General features: G+C 41.2%; 3 protein-coding genes across 3 annotated transcripts in view; 1 reads left to right on the plus strand and 2 right to left on the minus strand.

Moving 5' to 3' along the window:
- The window catches only part of LOC130294402 (interferon-inducible GTPase 5-like), a 22,027-nt gene extending 18,919 nt beyond the window's left edge, over positions 1-3,108 (minus strand). The window contains exon 1 of the mRNA XM_056544116.1: positions 2,943-3,108. The gene's annotated coding sequence lies outside the window, so the exon portion shown is untranslated. The remainder of the gene's footprint in view (positions 1-2,942) is intronic.
- LOC130294403 (interferon-inducible GTPase 5-like) overlaps positions 1-16,207 on the minus strand; it is a 41,010-nt gene extending 24,803 nt beyond the window's left edge. Inside the window, exon 1 of the mRNA XM_056544120.1 lies at positions 16,148-16,207. The gene's annotated coding sequence lies outside the window, so the exon portion shown is untranslated. The remainder of the gene's footprint in view (positions 1-16,147) is intronic.
- The window catches only part of LOC130294401 (heat shock cognate 71 kDa protein-like), a 19,687-nt gene extending 2,277 nt beyond the window's left edge, over positions 1-17,410 (plus strand). The window contains exons 2-9 of the mRNA XM_056544115.1: positions 5,335-5,546; positions 5,653-5,858; positions 7,416-7,568; positions 7,650-8,205; positions 11,949-12,151; positions 12,562-12,760; positions 14,389-14,621; positions 16,231-17,410. Of these exons, the coding sequence (XP_056400090.1) occupies positions 5,342-5,546; positions 5,653-5,858; positions 7,416-7,568; positions 7,650-8,205; positions 11,949-12,151; positions 12,562-12,760; positions 14,389-14,621; positions 16,231-16,419 (1,944 nt within the window). The 5' untranslated portion in view covers positions 5,335-5,341 and the 3' untranslated portion in view covers positions 16,420-17,410. The remainder of the gene's footprint in view (positions 1-5,334; positions 5,547-5,652; positions 5,859-7,415; positions 7,569-7,649; positions 8,206-11,948; positions 12,152-12,561; positions 12,761-14,388; positions 14,622-16,230) is intronic.
- The last annotated feature ends 1,388 nt before the right edge of the window (positions 17,411-18,798 follow it).

An 18,798-nucleotide genomic window follows, 5' to 3' on the forward strand; every position in this document is an offset into this window, starting at 1 on the left:
TCACTGTACTAAAGATCCTCAAAGAGTTTTATGCACATGCTCTTAAAGGGGTACTCCAGTGGAAAACCCTTTTTTTTTTTTTTTTAAATCAACTGGTGCCAGAAAGTTAAACAGATTTGTAAATTACTTCCATTTAAAAAATCTTAATCCTTCCAGTACTTATTAGCTGCTGAATACTACAGAGGAAATAATTTTCTTTTTGGAACACAGAGCTCTCTGCTGACATCATGACCACAGTGCTCTCTGCTGACACCTCTGTCCATGTCAGGAACTGTCCAGGGCGGAAGCAAATCCCCATAGAAAACCTCTCCTGCTCTGAACAGTTCCTGACATGGACAGAGGTGTCAGCAGAGAGCATTGTGGTCAGACAGAAAATAAATTAAAAAAAGAAAAGAACTTCCTGTGGAGCATACAGCAGTTGATAAGTACTGGAAGGATTAAGATTTTATATAGAAGTAATTTACAAATCTGTTTTTGTGATTTACAAAACTTTCTTTAGCCAGTTCATTAAAAAATAAAATAAATTTTTTTTTTCACCGGAGTACCCATTTAAATGTTCCAAATGTAGCAGAAGTGTATTAGCTATCTGGTGGTGAGTGAGATGTTTAAAATGGGACTGCACAGCAGAGAAAGCTAGCAAGTTGCACTAACCTTTCAGCCTCAAAGCGTTACGTAAGTTTCAACTCTGCTACATCAGTATAAGTTTATATGATATATATATATATATATATAATTCTTTTTTTTTTTATATGTGCATCAGATGTAGCAGAGCTCAAAATGTAACCCTTGTAATAAAATGCTATTTTTTTATACTTTGGTAAGTGTGTGAGACATGGCCCTAGGTTTGCCTGCAGTCCTAAGTAAGGTTGTACAGTTTATGTTGTTCTTACAGTGATGTTGAGGCTGCTTTTTGGTTTAGTGTTTTCATAGATTTAACAGATCGGGCGGAGTATATTAGAGATTGAGCTGTCACTACGGTACATGTACTAGTGGATTTATAGCATGTGATACTATATTGTCCTTCATGATAGAAAGGCCCAGACTAGGACGTCCTGTACTTTTGTGACACCTGGTGAAGACCGTCATGTCCACTAAGGAGGGAGTTTTGGCTTCTGATCTGATACCATGCACAAGAATAAATCTGGTATAATACTGCCCCCTACATACAAGAATATAACTACTATAATACTGTTCCTATATACAAGAATATAACTACTATAATACTGTTCCTATATACAAGAATATAACTACTATAATACTGCCTCCTATATACAAGAATATAACTACTATAATACTGCCTCCTATATACAGGAATATAACTATTATAATACTGCTCCTATATACAAGAATATAACTACTATAATACTGCCTCCTATATACAAGAATAAAACTACTATAATACTGCTCCTATATACAAGAATATAACTACTATAATACTGCTCCTATATACAAGAATATATCTACTCAAATACTGCTCCTATATACAAGAATATAACTTCTATAATACTGCTCCTATATACAAGAATATAACTACTATAATACTGCTCCTATATACAAGAATATAACTACTATAATACTGCTCCTATATACAAGAATATAACTACTATAATACTGCCTCCTATATACAAGAATATAACTACTATAATACCGCTCCTATATACAAGAATATAACTACTATAATACTGTTCCTATATACAAGAATATAACTACTATAATACTGCCTCCTATATACAAGAATACAACTACTATAATACTGCTCCTATATACAAGAATATAACTACTATAATACTGCTCCTATATACAAGAATATAACTACTATAATACTGCCTCCTATATACAAGAATATAACTACTATAATACCGCTCCTATATACAAGAATATAACTACTATAATACTGCCCCCTATGTACAAGAATATAACTACTATAATACTGCTCCTATGTACAAGAATATAACTACTATAATACTGTTCCTATATACTAGAATATAACTACTATAATACTTCTCCTATATACAAGGATATAACTACTATAATACTGCTCCTATATACAAGAATATAACTACTATAATACTGCTCCTATATACAAGAATATAACTACTATTATACTGCTCCTATATACAAGAATATAACTACTATAATACTGCTCCTATATACAAGAATATAACTACTATAATACTGCTCCTATATACAAGAATATAACTACTATAATACTGCTCCTATATACAAGAATATAATTACTATAATACTGCCCCTATATACAAGAATATAACTACTATAATACTGCCCCTATATAGAAGAATATAACTACTATAATACTGCTCCTATGTACAAGAATATAACTACTATAATACTGCTCCTATATACAAGAATATAACTACTATAATACTGCTCCCTATATACAAGACTATAACTACTATAATACTGCTCCTATATACAGCATATAACTACTATAATACTGCTCCTATATACAAGAATATAACTACTATAATACTGCCTCCTATATACAAGAATATAACTACTATAATACTGCTCCTATATACAAGAATATAACTACTATAATACTGCCTCCTATGTATAATAATATAACTACTATAATACTGCTCCTATATACAAGAATATAACTACTATAATACTGCTCCCTATATACAAGAATATAACTACTATAATACTGCTCCTATATACAAGAATATAACTACTATAATACTGCTCCTATATACAAGAATATAACTACTATAATACTGCTCCTATATACAAGAATATAACTACTATAATACTGCTCCTATATACAAGAATATAACTACTATAATACTGCTCCCTATATACAAGAATATAACTACTATAATACTGCTCCTATATACAAGAATATAACTATTATAATACTGCCTCCTATGTATAATAATATAACTACTATAATACTATTAGACAAAATTGCAGTAGTCTACCTCTAGGTGTCACTGTGTTGCATAATATGGAAACAAGTTTCAGTCACCTTCCATTAGGTGTCGCTCTTTTCTATGCTTCTAAGCTGTGTATGTATCCAGTAGCCTTGTCCTTACTGTGGGGAACCACCCACGACTTCGCTATCTATGTCTTTTCTCTTGAGCAGCGGCCGATTCATTGCTCATCATAGAACATTACGGCCATCTCCCGGGTTTGATGGCCCACACCGGACAGATGACAGCCAAGACTTTAGGCTGTTCACAGACATGGGAATTAGTGCATATAAATATGTTTTGCTCCGCCCAAGCAAATAGAAAATACATTTATACATTTTCTCAATAATAATTTACCGTATTTTTCGCCGTATAAGACGCACTTTTTCTTCCCCAAAACTGGGGGGAAAAAGTCGGTGCGTCTTATACGGCGAATACACCCCTATCGCGGCGGTCCCTGCGGCCATCAACGGTCGGGACCCGCGGCTAATACAGGACATCACCGATCGCGGTGATGCCCTGTATTAACCCTTCAGACGCGGCGATCAAAGCTGACCGCCACGTCTGAAGGGAAAGTGACACTAACCCGGCTGTTCAGTCGGGCTGTTCGGGACCACCGCGAAATCGCAGCCCCTGCGTTGTCAGGTTGTCAGCATAGTTCCCCCCACATTAGATTGCCAGCATAGTTCCCCCCACATTAGATTGCCAGAATAGTTCCCCACATTAGGTTGGCAGTATAGTTCCCCACATTAGGTTGGCAGTATAGTTCCCCACATTAGGTTGGCAGTATAGTTCCCCACATTAGGTTGGCAGTATAGTTTCCCCACATTAGGTTGGCAGTATTGTTCCCCCACATCAGGTTGGCAGTATAGTTTCCCCACGTTAGGCTGGCAGTATAGTTCCCCCCACATTAGGTTGGCAGTATAGTTCCCCCACATTAGGTAGGCAGTAGCCCCCACAGACATACAGCCCTCTGGCGATATACAGTGTATGGCTTGAGGCTGTATGCCTGTGTACTGCCCCACTTCAGTGCTCCTTCAACCGCTCCTCCGGTCAGGGGTCATGATCTACTGCTATGGCCTATAGGACATAGCAGTAGGTCCTGGGACTAGAGGAGCGGTGGTTGGAGCACCGAAGATGACGTGTCGCTGGTAACTTACCATGCGCGCGTCCTCCTCCTCGCTGCTCTGCTCTGTTTCTATGGGCGCACGCATGGGACATCAGTGACGTCCCTGTGTGCGCTACCTCCCGGCGGCCCCTGCGTTTTTAAAGTTAATGCGGGGCCGCAGAGAGGTAACTGGGACATCCTTGTGTCTCAAAAAGATCTTTCGGACACAGGGATGTCCTGAATGTGAGGGGGGAAATTAGGTCAATCTGGTCATAAAGTGTTCTAAGTTCCCTATCTGCATAAAGAGCACTAATGCTTGATGGTGAATTGGATGATGACAGTATTATATAGAGGCTAAACCATCAGTAGGGGCCCTTTTACAGATTAGAGCCCAAGAGTTCTCACGTTACGCCTTTAGTGTGTGATCTTTGTGACTGAATGTAATACCATGCTTCTCTGCATACTCTCTGCACAAAGTCAATGTTTTTCTTAGAGGTTCGGTCTTGTGCGTTTATGTTTGTGTTGTGGGTGCGCAGAGCATGCTTGGCGTTGTCTCCTCCGTGTGCCGGTTACGTGTCGTCCTAGTTTATCTAGATGCAAATGAAACCATCACAGCTACATGACAACATACAAGAGACTTTATTTACCTTTTGCCTTACAAAAGGATTTATAATAGAGTGCATTGAGGGATATTGGTGAATTGAGGGATATTGAATTGGAGCAACCAATGCCAGACAGCTGCTGCCAAGGCCCATAGGATTATGGACTGAATCAAAAGGGATATCGAGGCACATGATGAAAACACAGCTCTATCACTTGCTCATAGTCGGCTCCAAGATTGAAGTGCGGCTCGAGACACTTCATCACTTGTCAGGTGTTGAAAAGCAGCGTGTCTGTGCTTTAACGGGTGGAGCAACCACTGGGTGGGAGGGAAATCATCTCCCAGGGCTGCAGGGAATTGTAGCCTAGCTGTACTGCAATGGCTGGGGTGACTGATGTGTGGGAAGGTGATAAGTCACTTCCCACCTAGAAATAAAGGACCCTGGGGATTGTAGTTGGAGGGAGGGCACAGAAACAGGAAATAGTCAGTTCACACAAACAAGGCAGAAGTGTGATAGGTTGATGGGGGACATTTACCACCAATACAAGCACAGATCCTTGGTAAGAATGACAGGTAATTAGTAAAGTCCCCTTATGCTGAATAACCCCTTTAATACATATTCTAGAAATACACATGAGGATATTTATACCAGAAACCTAGGAAAACATTTTAATTTATCTTCTTTTTTTCAGAGGCAAAATGTCTAAGGGTCCAGCAGTCGGCATCGATCTGGGCACCACCTACTCATGTGTAGGCGTCTTCCAGCATGGCAAAGTGGAAATTATTGCCAATGACCAGGGTAATCGTACCACGCCCAGTTATGTGGCCTTCACCGACACTGAGAGACTCATCGGGGATGCAGCAAAGAATCAAGTGGCCATGAACCCAACCAACACAGTATTTGGTGAGTAATGCACCTTCTAAGATCCCGATCATCACTGCATGCTGACTCCTAGTTGACTAGAAAAGTCTATTATACCATTGACATTTGCATCTTGGTGTTTTTACAGATGCCAAGCGCCTGATCGGCCGCCGTTTCGATGACCCTGTTGTACAGGCAGACATGAAGCATTGGCCATTTACAGTGATAAATGACGGCGGGAGACCCAAAATGCAGGTTGACTACAAAGGGGAGACAAAGACTTTCTATCCTGAAGAAATATCCTCCATGGTCCTGGTAAAAATGAAAGAGATCTCTGAGGCTTACCTTGGAAAGGTGAGACAACGGTTCATGTGACTGATGGATTGGCCCATACTATCAATATGGGAAGAGTTGGTCATTTACGAAGGAGTAAGTGATGATGTGGGGCTGAATTACAGTCGGAGACAAGTATTTGTTGTGGATGGAGCACGAGATCTGTGTTCAGTATTGAACATGGTTGTAAAAACCATAGAGGATAGAAGTTAGATAGACTTGGAGGTTGTATCATCTTTCTTTTTTGCGCAAAATTTGAAAAGGGGTGAGCAGGCACCAGAAGAGGGGTTCATTTCCACTTGAATATAGAAATGGTTAGGAAGGGAAGGTGAAGGGACCAGCATCTGAACCTTAGGCGGCTCTAGACATTCTTGGGCCTTAGGCGAAACTAGATTAAGAGGCCCCTAACCCCCCCCTTTAAGTAATAATAGCAGTCCCCTTAGTGACCCCCTTTAGGTAGTAAAAGCAGTCCCTTTAGGTAGTAGGGGCAGACCCCTTTAAGTAGTTTTAGTGGAGGCCTCCACTGTCAGAAAAAAATAAATACAAATACTTACCAGGTTCCCCCATAGGGTGTCCTCACTTCTGCTCTTCTCTCCTCCGGTCTGTGCTCTGGCGCCTGATGACATCACTCATGCGCCGAAGCATACACCGGAGAGCAGAGGAAGAGACACTCTGGTCTCTTGCGGCTGTCTGCATATAGCAGGCAGCCACAAGAGTGATTGACAGGGTGGGGGAGCCAATGGCTCTTCTCTCTGTCAATCAGCTGAGCGACGCAATTAACTGTAGGCGTACACCAACAAAAGAACCAATTGTGTAAAATGCTCAGTTTATTAAACATATATATCAAAAATTGCAAGACAGACATTTGAAATAAAGAAAGAAATATTAAAAATAAGACAATGACATGACAATACAGAAAAGTGGAGATAGCAGGATAATCGCATACACATGGAATACAGGGAAAGTCAGATCTTGGAGGAAACCCAGCGGGCAATGACCAGCATAGAGAGATGTACAAAAATGTATAGAACAATGGAAAAATCATATGAAAAAGGCAAGAACTACACAAAAAACAGCTGAAACTCCATGAGACATCCTGCCATGTCTGCTGCCAACCTACCAGCTCCAACCCCAGTGTGTGGTAGTCAAATGTCTTGCAATTGTTGCATTTTACACAATTGGTTCTTTTGTTGGTGTACATCTTTGGAGCGAACCAACTGTGGTATATGTATCATAGCTTGCTATTTGTTGGAGGTATAATTAACTATAGGCGCGTCTATAAGACGGGTTTATAGTTAAATGAGTCCAGGACCCGGCTCTGCAGAGAGGTGATGTGTACAATGTACGCATCGCCACTCAGGGGGCGTGTTAGGCGGCCATGAGGCCTTAGGTGGCCGCCTAACTTGCCTAATGGAAGAGCCGCCTCTGTTGGCAGGGAGTAATGGTCCAGGTTAGGGTGGTGAAAAACACAATGGCTGTTGAGTGGCTACCATTGTGGCTGTTAAAGGAGGGTAAAATATTTGACTTGATCTTGTTATCATATAGTATACGTACATTTACATGTGATCTTTTGCCTAGACAATCAATAATGCGGTGATTACAGTCCCGGCGTACTTCAATGATTCCCAGAGACAGGCCACCAAAGATGCTGGAACCATTTCGGGACTTAATGTTCTACGTATCATCAATGAGCCTACTGCAGCTGCCATTGCTTACGGCTTGGACAAAAAGGTAAGAGTGACATGAATGAGTGGACACCTAGTTAAAACGTTGATTGGCCAATAATAAATATTCCTTAATCTCCACCTGTAGGTTGGGGGTGAAAGGAACGTCCTTATTTTCGACCTTGGTGGTGGCACATTTGATGTATCCATTCTTACCATTGAAGATGGTATATTTGAAGTTAAGTCTACAGCGGGTGACACTCACTTGGGCGGTGAGGACTTTGATAACCGCATGGTTAACCATTTCGTTGGAGAATTCAAGCGCAAACACAAGAAAGATATCACGGAGAACAAGCGTGCCATACGTCGCCTGCGTACAGCTTGTGAACGTGCCAAGCGTACCCTGTCTTCCAGTACCCAGGCCAGTATTGAGATTGACTCTCTATTTGAAGGCATTGACTTTTACACTTCTCTAACCCGAGCACGCTTTGAGGAGCTCAATGCAGACCTCTTCCGTGGCACTCTAGAGCCAGTGGAGAAATCCCTCAGGGACGCCAAGCTGGACAAGGCCCAGATTCATGACATTGTTCTGGTTGGTGGGTCCACACGCATTCCAAAAATACAAAAACTCCTGCAGGACTTCTTCAATGGAAGAGAACTCAATAAGAGCATAAACCCTGATGAGGCTGTCGCCTACGGAGCTGGTGAGATTGCTATTTATTTTACTTCCATCTTCAAAATGCAATGAATTGTATAGGTATTTCTCATTGTTTTTTTTTTTTTTTTTTTTTACATTTTTTACAATAGAAATCTAGATAAAACAATTACTATCATTATGATCTTGTATTCGTTTTGCTTTAAAGGGGTACTCTGGTGGAAAACACATCTCTGGTGCCAGAAAGTTAAACAGATTTGTAAATTACTTCTATTTAATCCGTAATTCTTCCAGTACTTATCAGCTGCTGTATGCTCCGCAGGAAGTTGTATAGTTCTTTTCAGTCTGACCACAGTGCTCTCTGCTGACAGCTCTGCCTGTGTCAGGAACTGTGGTTTACTATGGGGATTTGCTTCTACTCTGGACAGTTCCTGACATGGACAGAGGTGTCAGCAGAGAGCACTGTGGTCAGACTGGAAAGAACTACACAACTTCCTCTGGAGCATACAGCAGCTGATAACTACTGGAAGGATTAAGATTTTTAATTAGAAGTAATTTACAAATCTGTATAACTTTCTGGCACCAGTTGATTTGAAACGATTTGTTTCCACTGAAGTATCCCTTTAAGTTGTGTCTTACCCTTCCTTCGCATGATAATGTATAAAGGATTGTGATGGTTTCCTCACCAGAGAGGTAGTAATGCATTGTGGGAACACAAGTGATAAACTATTTATTTTTTAAACCGCTTCGGATGTAAGGCTGAGTTCACACCACGTTTTTGCAATACAGTCCCGTATCAGGTTTTTGATTAAAAAAAAAAAATAATGGATTCCTCAAAACCTGACTAAACTGTATCAAAACGTGTGTACAAATTTTAATCCATATACCGTTTGAAAAATGATGTCCGGTTGCATCCGTTTTTTAACAAAAAAGTGTATACGTTTTTAACTTTTCATTCCATTATGACTAAAGTTTCACTTGTTTCATTGAAATTCCAAGAAAAAAAACTGTGCAAAGTCAAAACCCGTATGGTGAAAACCGGATGGAACCGTACGCACATACGATTCTGTACGGTTCCCATTGACCCCCATGTTAAAAAATAAACTTTTACGTTTCAATACGGTTTTTCACCCGGACCAAAATCCGTGGTAGGCTACTGTTTTGGGTATGGGAAAAAACTGATAAAACCGTACAGGAGGCAAAACGGACACAACCTGATGCATTGTTTGGCATACGGTTTTCAATGGTAAGTCAATGCATACGGTTTTCGAAACGGTTCCGTACGGTTTTCAAATTGAAAACATATACGGGAACTGTGTGAACCCAGCCTAAGTAGAGACAAGATAAAGACGTGGTATGGATCAAAATCAGGGTCAAAATTTTTGATTTACCCAATGGTATACGGGGAAAAGTTATTGATGGTTTAACTCACAAGAACAGATATTCACAAAGGGATTGTTGTGGCAACAGTAAAATTGTAGGAGGAACTGGTGAGAAGACTACAAAAGGGGCATGGGGTTATCTTATTTAGAAGGTCACTTCCTTATTAGGACTTTCTGGGATCGTGACTAATGACTAATGATCATGTCCACTGGATTATCCAAAACTACCAAAAACATCTTAGAGGGTTCTCTGCTTTGGAAAAACTACTCCTACAATTGTCACCATGAATTAACCACCAATAATACAAAATTCATGAAAAAATAGTATAAACTTTATTAAATAATTAGTAACAAACTAAAGGACAGACAAACCCACCCCTAAAAAACATATACCCCAGAAAAGCACTAGTGACCTGGTCCTGATTATCAAGATGGTAAATATAAGGAACAATGCATAGGTTATGATATTGGTTCACTCAGATTATCAGTGCGGTAGTGTGTATCTCAATACAAAATCGCCGCTAATACAAAAAAGATTATTATCCATAAAACACTACCTGTAATAGGCATGTTCCCACAGGCTGTCCAGGGACACAGTGCACCCTCAACGGACGTCGTTTCGTGGGTCTCCCTGTAAATAAGGTACTTCTTGATGATTAAAAAAAAAGCTGATCGCAAAGTATCGGCTTGATGGAACCCCCAATGATCAACTGTAATCTGTGGGGAAACAAGGCTGTAAGTTTTTATTTTACCTGCACTGCCACCTCAGGGGGAAATGAGGCATTACACCTTGATCATACATATCAATATCCTGTCTTTTAGTGATGCGTTTTTTTTTTTTTTTGGTCACTCTCTATTCAATTTTTTTCTCTTGGAAAAGAACATTCTCCGAATCGCGATGACTCCCAAACTTTTTGGATTTTCCAATTCCCAGTTTAAAGAGCACCTGTTATCAAACCATATTTTCTAAACTAACTCGGATTATATTCCCTATCACCTCCTAACATCCCTCCTGCCCTTAAAGGGGTATTCCAGAAAAAAAACTTTTCTTTTCTTTTTTTTATATCAACTGGCTCCAGAAACAGATTCTATTTAAAAAATCTTAATCCTTCCAATAATTATCAGCTACTGAAGTTGAGTTGTTCTTTTCTGTCTGACAACAGTGCTCTCTGCTGACATCTTTGTTTATCTCGGGAACTGCACAGAGTAGAAGAGGTTCGCTATGGGGATTTGTTTCTACTCATCAGAGAGCACTTAGACAAAAAATAGAACAACTCAACTTCAGCAGCTCATAAGTACTGAAAGGATTAAGGTTTTTTAATAGAAGTCATTTACAAATCTCTTTAACTTTCTGGAGCCAGTTGATATATAAAAAAGGTTTTTCTTGGATAACCCCTTTAAAAATTTTTTTACGAGCTTTAAAAAGCTGTGTATCATGCCTTTCCCCTTTCCCACGTTGTGTGAGCTCCCGGCAGGAGAAAGTGGGCGTTCCCCAGCAGGCTCCACATCACTGAAGCCTGTGAGAGCTGTGCCCTGCCATGAACCACATCCACTTCCTGAGTTTGGTCTCCTGCCTGGCTGGGAGGAGACCAAACTAACAGAACAGAACAGAGCCACCTAGTGGCAGTTTCTTCAATCACATTAAAAACATATAAAGGTTGAGAATTTTAACAGCAAGTAAACAGCAAAGTGTCTTATAATTAACATAAGGGACAATATATTAAAAGTTTGGTTTGATGACAGGTTCTCTTTAATAGGCAACATTATAAACGCATTGGCTTGGCTATTTCCATTATTCCTATAGACTTCAGTGTGTAGTAGTGATGAGCGGCAGGGGCCATATTCGAATTCACGATATTTCGTGAATATATGGATGAATATTTGTCCTATGTTCGCGAAATTCGCATATTCGCCATGTTCGTTCTCTTTTTTTTTTTTTTTTTTTTCATGCGAAAATTCGTAACGAAATTTGCATAATTTCAATTATATCTTTCACCTAAAAGAAGGGAGGGATCAGGGTCCAGTTTGGAATTTGCATAAATATTCACATTAAATATTCGCATAAATTTGCATGAAAAAAATTCATATTCATCATTACGTATATATATCTATCGCTATATTCTAAATATTCGAGAAATCGCGAAGTGCCGATATTCGCGGTAAAAATTTGCATTTCGAATATTCGCGCCCAACACTAGGGTTATACTATAGTATAACATAAGTTCTACCAGCCAAGTGGTCTCCACACTGTGGACCTTCACCTGTTGCCAAACTACAACCCCTAGCATGCCCGGACAGCCGTTGGCTGTCCGGGCATGCTCGGAGTTGTAGTTTGGCAACAGCTGGAGGTCCACAGTTTGAAGACCGCTGCTCTGGATGTCCTGTTTTGACTCTTTTGCTCTGTTCTTAGCTGTTCAGGCTGCCATCTTATCTGGAGACAAGTCTGAGAACGTTCAGGATCTTCTGCTGTTGGATGTGACCCCTCTATCCCTTGGCATCGAGACGGCTGGAGGGGTCATGACCGTGCTCATCAAACGTAACACCACTATACCCACCAAACAGACCCAGACCTTCACCACCTACTCTGACAACCAGCCCGGAGTGCTCATTCAGGTAATGGCTCCTGGTATATCCGCAAAGCTGTATTGGAGGAAACCAAAAAGGAAAGTGGTTATGTTGCTTCTTGCGGCCATTTTGAAACATGGCCGATGGCCCATTACTTAAAAGGCAATATCTGGTTGCCATGGGCAACACAATGGGAGTAGATGTATCAAGACTTGTGCAAAGGAAAAGTCGACCAGTTGCCCATAGCAACCAATCAGATCGTTGCTTTCATTTTTGACAAGGCCTCTAAAAAATGAAAGCAGCGATCTGATTGGTTGCTATGGGCAACTGGTCAACTGTTCCTCAGCGCAGGTTTTCATAAATCTCCCCCAGTTAATATATTATTGACAACGGTAATGATAGAAAGATTGGTGATTCCATTTACACATGTATGGTATAATGGGCACTTTTTTTGATAGGTATTCGAGGGTGAGAGAGCCATGACCAAGGACAATAACCTTCTTGGAAAGTTCGAGCTGACCGGAATCCCACCTGCTCCTCGTGGTGTTCCCCAAATTGAGGTGACCTTTGACATTGACGCCAATGGGATTATGAATGTGTCTGCGGCAGATAAGAGCACCGGCAAGGAAAATAAGATAACCATAACCAATGATAAAGGTGAGTGGTGCTCTATCTATCTATCTCATATCTATCTCATATCTATCTATCTCATATCTATCTATCTATCTATCTCATATCTATCTATCTATCTATCTATCTCATATCTATCTATCTCATATCTATCTATCTATCTCATATCTATCTATCCATCTCATATCTATCTATCTATCTATCTATCTATCTATCTATCTATCTCATATCTATCTATCTATCTCATATCTATCTATCCATCTCATATCTATCTATCTATCTATCTATCTCATATCTATCTATCTATCTCATATCTATCTATCCATCTCATATCTATCTATCTATCTATCTATTTATCTACGGTTGTATTACACATACGGGGGAGTGGCTACCTCCATGTTGGCTCCTGCACCCCACCCACCTCTATTAGGTGTATATAAGGTGCCTTGGATGTTTCAGATCTTGCAATGTCTGTTGTACTGTTCACACAGAGGTATATTCACAGTGTAGGGTCCATCCCAGAATGAGGTCACTGCTTGAAAAAGACTATGAGAGCCTAGTCGAAACGTCGCTTGCTGTGAAAACACTTTTTATGGAATAAACCATCAATTTTTCACTTTACCTGTGTACTGCTGCAAGATTCCTATTTTTATACAAACGGTGGGCTCCTGACCACGGCCCCAGAAGCTGCGAGCCGTGTTAGAAGTTGTGCTGTTCTATTCCCTATCCATTTTATCTATCTATCTATCTATCTATCTATTATAAATACACTGGCCTGGCTATTTCCATTATTCCCATAGACTTTAGTGGATAGGGCCACTTGCATTTGTGCATTTGAAACTAGTGGGGTCAGGGTCTGAAAGGTACATTATAGCATAAGTTCTTCTAGCCCAGTGGTCTTCAAACTGCGGACCTCCAGCTGTTACCAAACTACAACTCCCAGCATGCCCGGACAGCCAACGGCTGTCCGGGCATGCTGGGAGTTGTAGTTTGGCAACAGCTAGAGACCCACAGTTTGAAGACCACTGTTCTAGCCATCCAGACCTGTTTGGTTAGAAAACAGTCATATCTAGAGATGAGCGAACTTACAGTAAATTTGATTCGTCACGAACTTCTCAGCTCGGCGGTTGCTGACTTTTCCTGCATAAATTAGTTCAGCTTTCCGGTGCTCCGGTGGGCTGGAAAAGGTGGATACAGTCCTAGGAAAGAGTCTCCTAGGACTGTATTCACCTTTTCCAGCCCACAGGAGCACCGGAAAGCTGAACTAATTTATGCAGGAAAAGTCATCAACTGCCGAGCCGAGAAGTTCGTGACGAATCGAATTTACTGTAAGTTCGCTCATCTCTAGTCACATCCATGGTTTCAAAAGTGATAACAAGAATCTGTTTTACAGCAGCCTGTAAAACGAGGTGTGTTTTTTCCTGAGGAGTAGCTAATACTGACCCCTAGAGGTGAATATGGAAAGTGCAGTTTCACCATAAATTTTTAAATAGCGTTTTGCCTCTTCATGGTACACTATTATATGTATATATATATATATATATATATATATATATATATATATATATATATATATATAGATGACATTTCCTTTCATATGTACTTGTGTACTTGGTATGTTAAACCAAGGTTAAAGGCTATACTTTCTAATATAGGCCGCCTGAGCAAGGAAGATATTGAGCGTATGGTACAAGAGGCCGACAGATATAAAGCTGAAGACGAAATCCAGAGGGAGAAGATCGCTGCCAAGAATTCACTGGAGTCTTTGGCCTTCAACATGAAGAGCACAGCTGAGGACGAGAAGCTGAAAGATAAAATAAGCCCAGAGGACAAGCAGAAGATCCTAGACAAGTGCAACGAGGTCATCTCCTGGTTGGACAGGAACCAAGTAAGCGTTCCTCCTTGTAATGTGATTCTAAGGCAGTGTTTCCCAACCAGGGTGCCTCCAGCTGTTGCAAAACGACAACTGCATGCACTATTTCTCCCGTTACTATCGCCCGTCACAAAGTAACGTCTGTTATTAATAATGGGCGGTAACGGGTTAAAACGGCTATTAGAAAAATGGGATTTTTTAACATCCGATTTTCGAGATTTTTATGACGGACGTTCATTACGGATGAATTTTTATAGTGTGAAAGCAGCCTTACAGAGCAGCCTGCAGTGGTTGGATGTAGAGACCCAGCACAGCACAGCAGACTCAGGGAGGAAGTGAGTGCATAGTGAGTGAGGGCCGGCTCAGTGCTTGTGTGGGACACGCCCCTTTCTAAGCAGTTGATGTCCGAATGAGTGAGCAGCAGAATTTGGGGCAGGGATTTGTGAGCCAAATACAAAAGCTAGACACATAAAAAATAGATATGTAAAGTATCTGCATGACCTACATTGAGAGTTTGTCTTGATCATGTGACACAGAGCACGAAGAGAACTGGCTGAGCATGAACTTCTCCTGGCTCATTCTCCTGATCAGTGGTGGCCTAAACACTCAGATCACTGTCTGAGTCTATCAAAACTTTTGTCGCTAGGATATGTCAAAAGTTTCCCCAAATGACAGTGCCCATTTAAGCAGGGGCAGAGTCCATAATGAATACCATGGGGCACCTCCTTGATTAAAGGGTACCTTCCATCCAAAATATATTATAGATTAATGTATACAGAATAACTTTCCAATTGCATGTTATTAAAAAATACGCTTCTTTCTATATAATTTTCCACTTTGAAAAAATGACCACTAGGGGTCTCCCTACCAGTCCTGGCCGCAAGCCCTTTTTATACATTTCAGTCTCATGCTGGAGTCCTAAATCTCAGACTGCAGCCGGGACACAGACAAGCTCAGCACTGCTCCCTGCCTGTGAATCAGACAGACAGGAGCCAGCACTGTGCTCATAGCACCGCAGGGCATACTCCTGACTCTGCCTTACTGCAGGCCCTCATTCATTTTACTATCTGAGCTCCGATCTTTCTTCTCTCTGCACATGCAGTTGTAAACAGAGAGGAGAAGATTCAGAGCTGCCGGCTGCTGTGTTCACAGCCTCTATGCTGGGCCACGCCCCCCTTCCTCCCTCACACTAGGACAGCTGAATGAGCAGCCAAGAAGACAATAAATCAGGTAGAAAGAGGGGGTTTTGAATGAAAAGAAACACAGGGATAGTGCCAGTGAGAGTCAGGGACAGATGGGGGGGGGGGGGGGGGAGATTTTTGGGAGAGTTTAGATCATGATAGGTACTCTTTAAGAGGATCACTGTATACATTACACAAGGGGTTGTAAGAGAACCTTTTCAAAGTACTTATCAATTAGATGCCAACAAGTCTAAGGATACTCCATGGGGTAAAAACTTGTTCAGAGGCAGCTTTGCTAATTAATCGAAAATAAATGGATAATTAATCATCTTATGTCCTATGGTAAACTTCACGTTTCACCTTCTTGTTCCTTTCCGAGTTTTCACAATCGTTGTCGCTGTTTGTCACTCATCATTATCTCTTCGTTCCTTTATTTCTTTCAGATGGCTGAAAAAGAAGAATATGAACATCAACAGAAGGAGCTTCAGAACCTGTGCAACCCAATTATTACCAAGTTATACCAAGGAGCTGGTGGGCCTGGGATGCCCGGAGGGATGCCAGGTGGCTTTCCCGGAGCTGGGGGCAGTTCAGCGGGCGGCTCTTCTGGACCCACCATCGAAGAAGTCGATTAATAACCTCCCCCAACCCCGTGTGAAGCAGGTGTCACAGCACATTCCCCATTCAACATGCTTTATAGTCATCATAATGTAGATCCTGCTTTATAATGTAGCCAAGGAGACTGTTATATCTGTATACGACCAGAGTAGCCTGCAACCACCTTCCACTGTATAGGTACTGTATATAATGCAGTGTTTGTACTCTCTGCACTCTACTCTCTTATACCCAGTACTTGTCACGATGTTTGAGACCTACGATCCTCAATCCTTTTTCCTGTTGTCTGACAACGATAACAAGAGTCTTCCATACTTGTTGCTGTATACCCCTGAAGAATGGAAGCCATGACTGGCGTCATAGAGACGCTGAACACTGTAGAACGTCTCCTACACTTGTTCTAAGAAGTTTCCAGATTTATTTTGCCAAAGATACAAGATGAACAATTTCAGAGAGGCAGCTACATTAGTCATACAGGCTAGGGTAAACCAAAATGGCAACCTTCATCTGCTCCACTTCACCCAGTCAAGGTGACGTCTTACAAGGTGACGGTACTCCGCCCCTAAACATCTTATCCCGTATCCAAAGAATAGAGGATAAGATGTCTGATCACGGGGGGGACCCCCGCGATCTCTGTGCCACACCAGACATTCATTTAGAAAGCTGGGTAAGGGCGGCAGGGTCCTGACGTTACGGCCATGCCCCTTGTGATGTCACACCACACCCCCTCAATGTAAGTCTATGGGAGGGGGCGTGGCGGACGCCACGCCCCCTCCCATAGACTTTCATTGAGGGTGTGTGGTGTGATGTCATGGTGTGATGTCATGAGGGGTGTGGCCGAAACAAAATGTTTCGAACGCTGGGGGAGCGGAGTACCCCTTTAACCTTTCGGCAGCCTCCTGCTATATTGTATTAAGGGGTACTCCGGCAGAAAACTTTTTTTTTTTTTTTTGTTAATCAACTGGTGCTAGAAAGTTAAACAGATTAGTAAATTACTTCTATTAAAAAAATCTTAATCCTTCCAGTACTTATTATTATCTGCTGAACGCTACAGAGGAAATTCTTTTCTTTTTGGAACACAGAGCTCTCTGCTGACATCACGAGCACAGTGCTCTCTGCTGACATCACTAGCACAGTGCTCTCTGCTGACATCTCTGTCCCTTTTAGGAACTGTCCAGAGCAGCATATGTTTGCTATGGGGATTTTCTCCTACTCTGGACAGTTCTTAAAATGGACAGAGATGTCAGCAGAGAGCACTGTGGTCATGATGTCAGCAGAGAGCTCTGTGTTCCAAAAAGAAAAGAACTTCCTCTGTAGCATTCAGCAGCTAATAAGTACTGGAAGGATTAAAATGTTTTAATAGAAGTAATCTACAAATCTTTTTAACTTTCTGGCACCAGTTGATTTAAAAAAAAAGTTTTCCACCGAAGTACCCCTTTAAGGTAGGGGGGGGGGGGGAGGTTTACCTGCTAGACAAAGTACTTTGGGTGAATTGGGATGGAAGGTTTTTATTAAATTATATTTTTATATTTTAAACCATTGAATTCTACACTTTTTCCCCCATCAGAGTCTTAGGAGCAAATAAATATTTAGGTATACCTTGGAGACCTCATGGTGATTCCATTAAGCACTAATGCACTTGAAACTACATATCTCCATTAGAGAGGAGCGAACTTACAGTAAATTCGATTCGTCACGAACTTCTCAGCTCGGCAGTTGATGACTTTTCCTGCATGAATGTGTTCAGCTTTCAGGTGCTCCGGTGGGCTGGAAAAGGTGGATACATTCCTAGGAAAGAGTCTCCTAAGACTTTATCCACCTTTTCCAGCCCACGGGAGCACCGGAAAGCTGAACTAATTTATGCAGGAAAAGTCATCAACTGCCGAGCCAAGAAGTTCGTGACGAATCGAATTTACTGTAAGTTCGCTCATCTCTAATCTTCATGTCTAGATTTGGGTGACAACCAAGGTCTTTAACTTCCAGGTGCCATATTGCATCCTAACTTTACTCTACTATATCCTTGTATCCATAGATGATGGAACCTCATGGACAGTAGGTGGGTCACTAGTCACTTGTGCCGAAAGCCATAACCAAGGATCAAAGTTATAAAAAGTCAACTCCTAAATTTTATTTGACCAATATATTTTCTTGACCCTTATCTTTTGTCATCTCCTTCATGCTGCCTGAACCACACATGGGGGGGGGGGGGGGGATGTCCTGGTTGGTTCTCCTCGATCCTCCAGCCCTGAATGATGTGTCTCACCCTGTTTGGGTATAGAAAGCGATCTATCAATGAAGGTCTGTAGGGTAGGAAGGAATACTGGGGCCAAACTGAAAATGTAGCAGTGGTCTCGCAGTACTGCCATAACTCCCAGTATTGAATGTCCAAAAGTGATACC

Source organism: Hyla sarda, chromosome 10, assembly GCF_029499605.1.
Source record: "Hyla sarda isolate aHylSar1 chromosome 10, aHylSar1.hap1, whole genome shotgun sequence".
Classification (NCBI taxonomy): Eukaryota; Metazoa; Chordata; class Amphibia; order Anura; family Hylidae; genus Hyla; species Hyla sarda.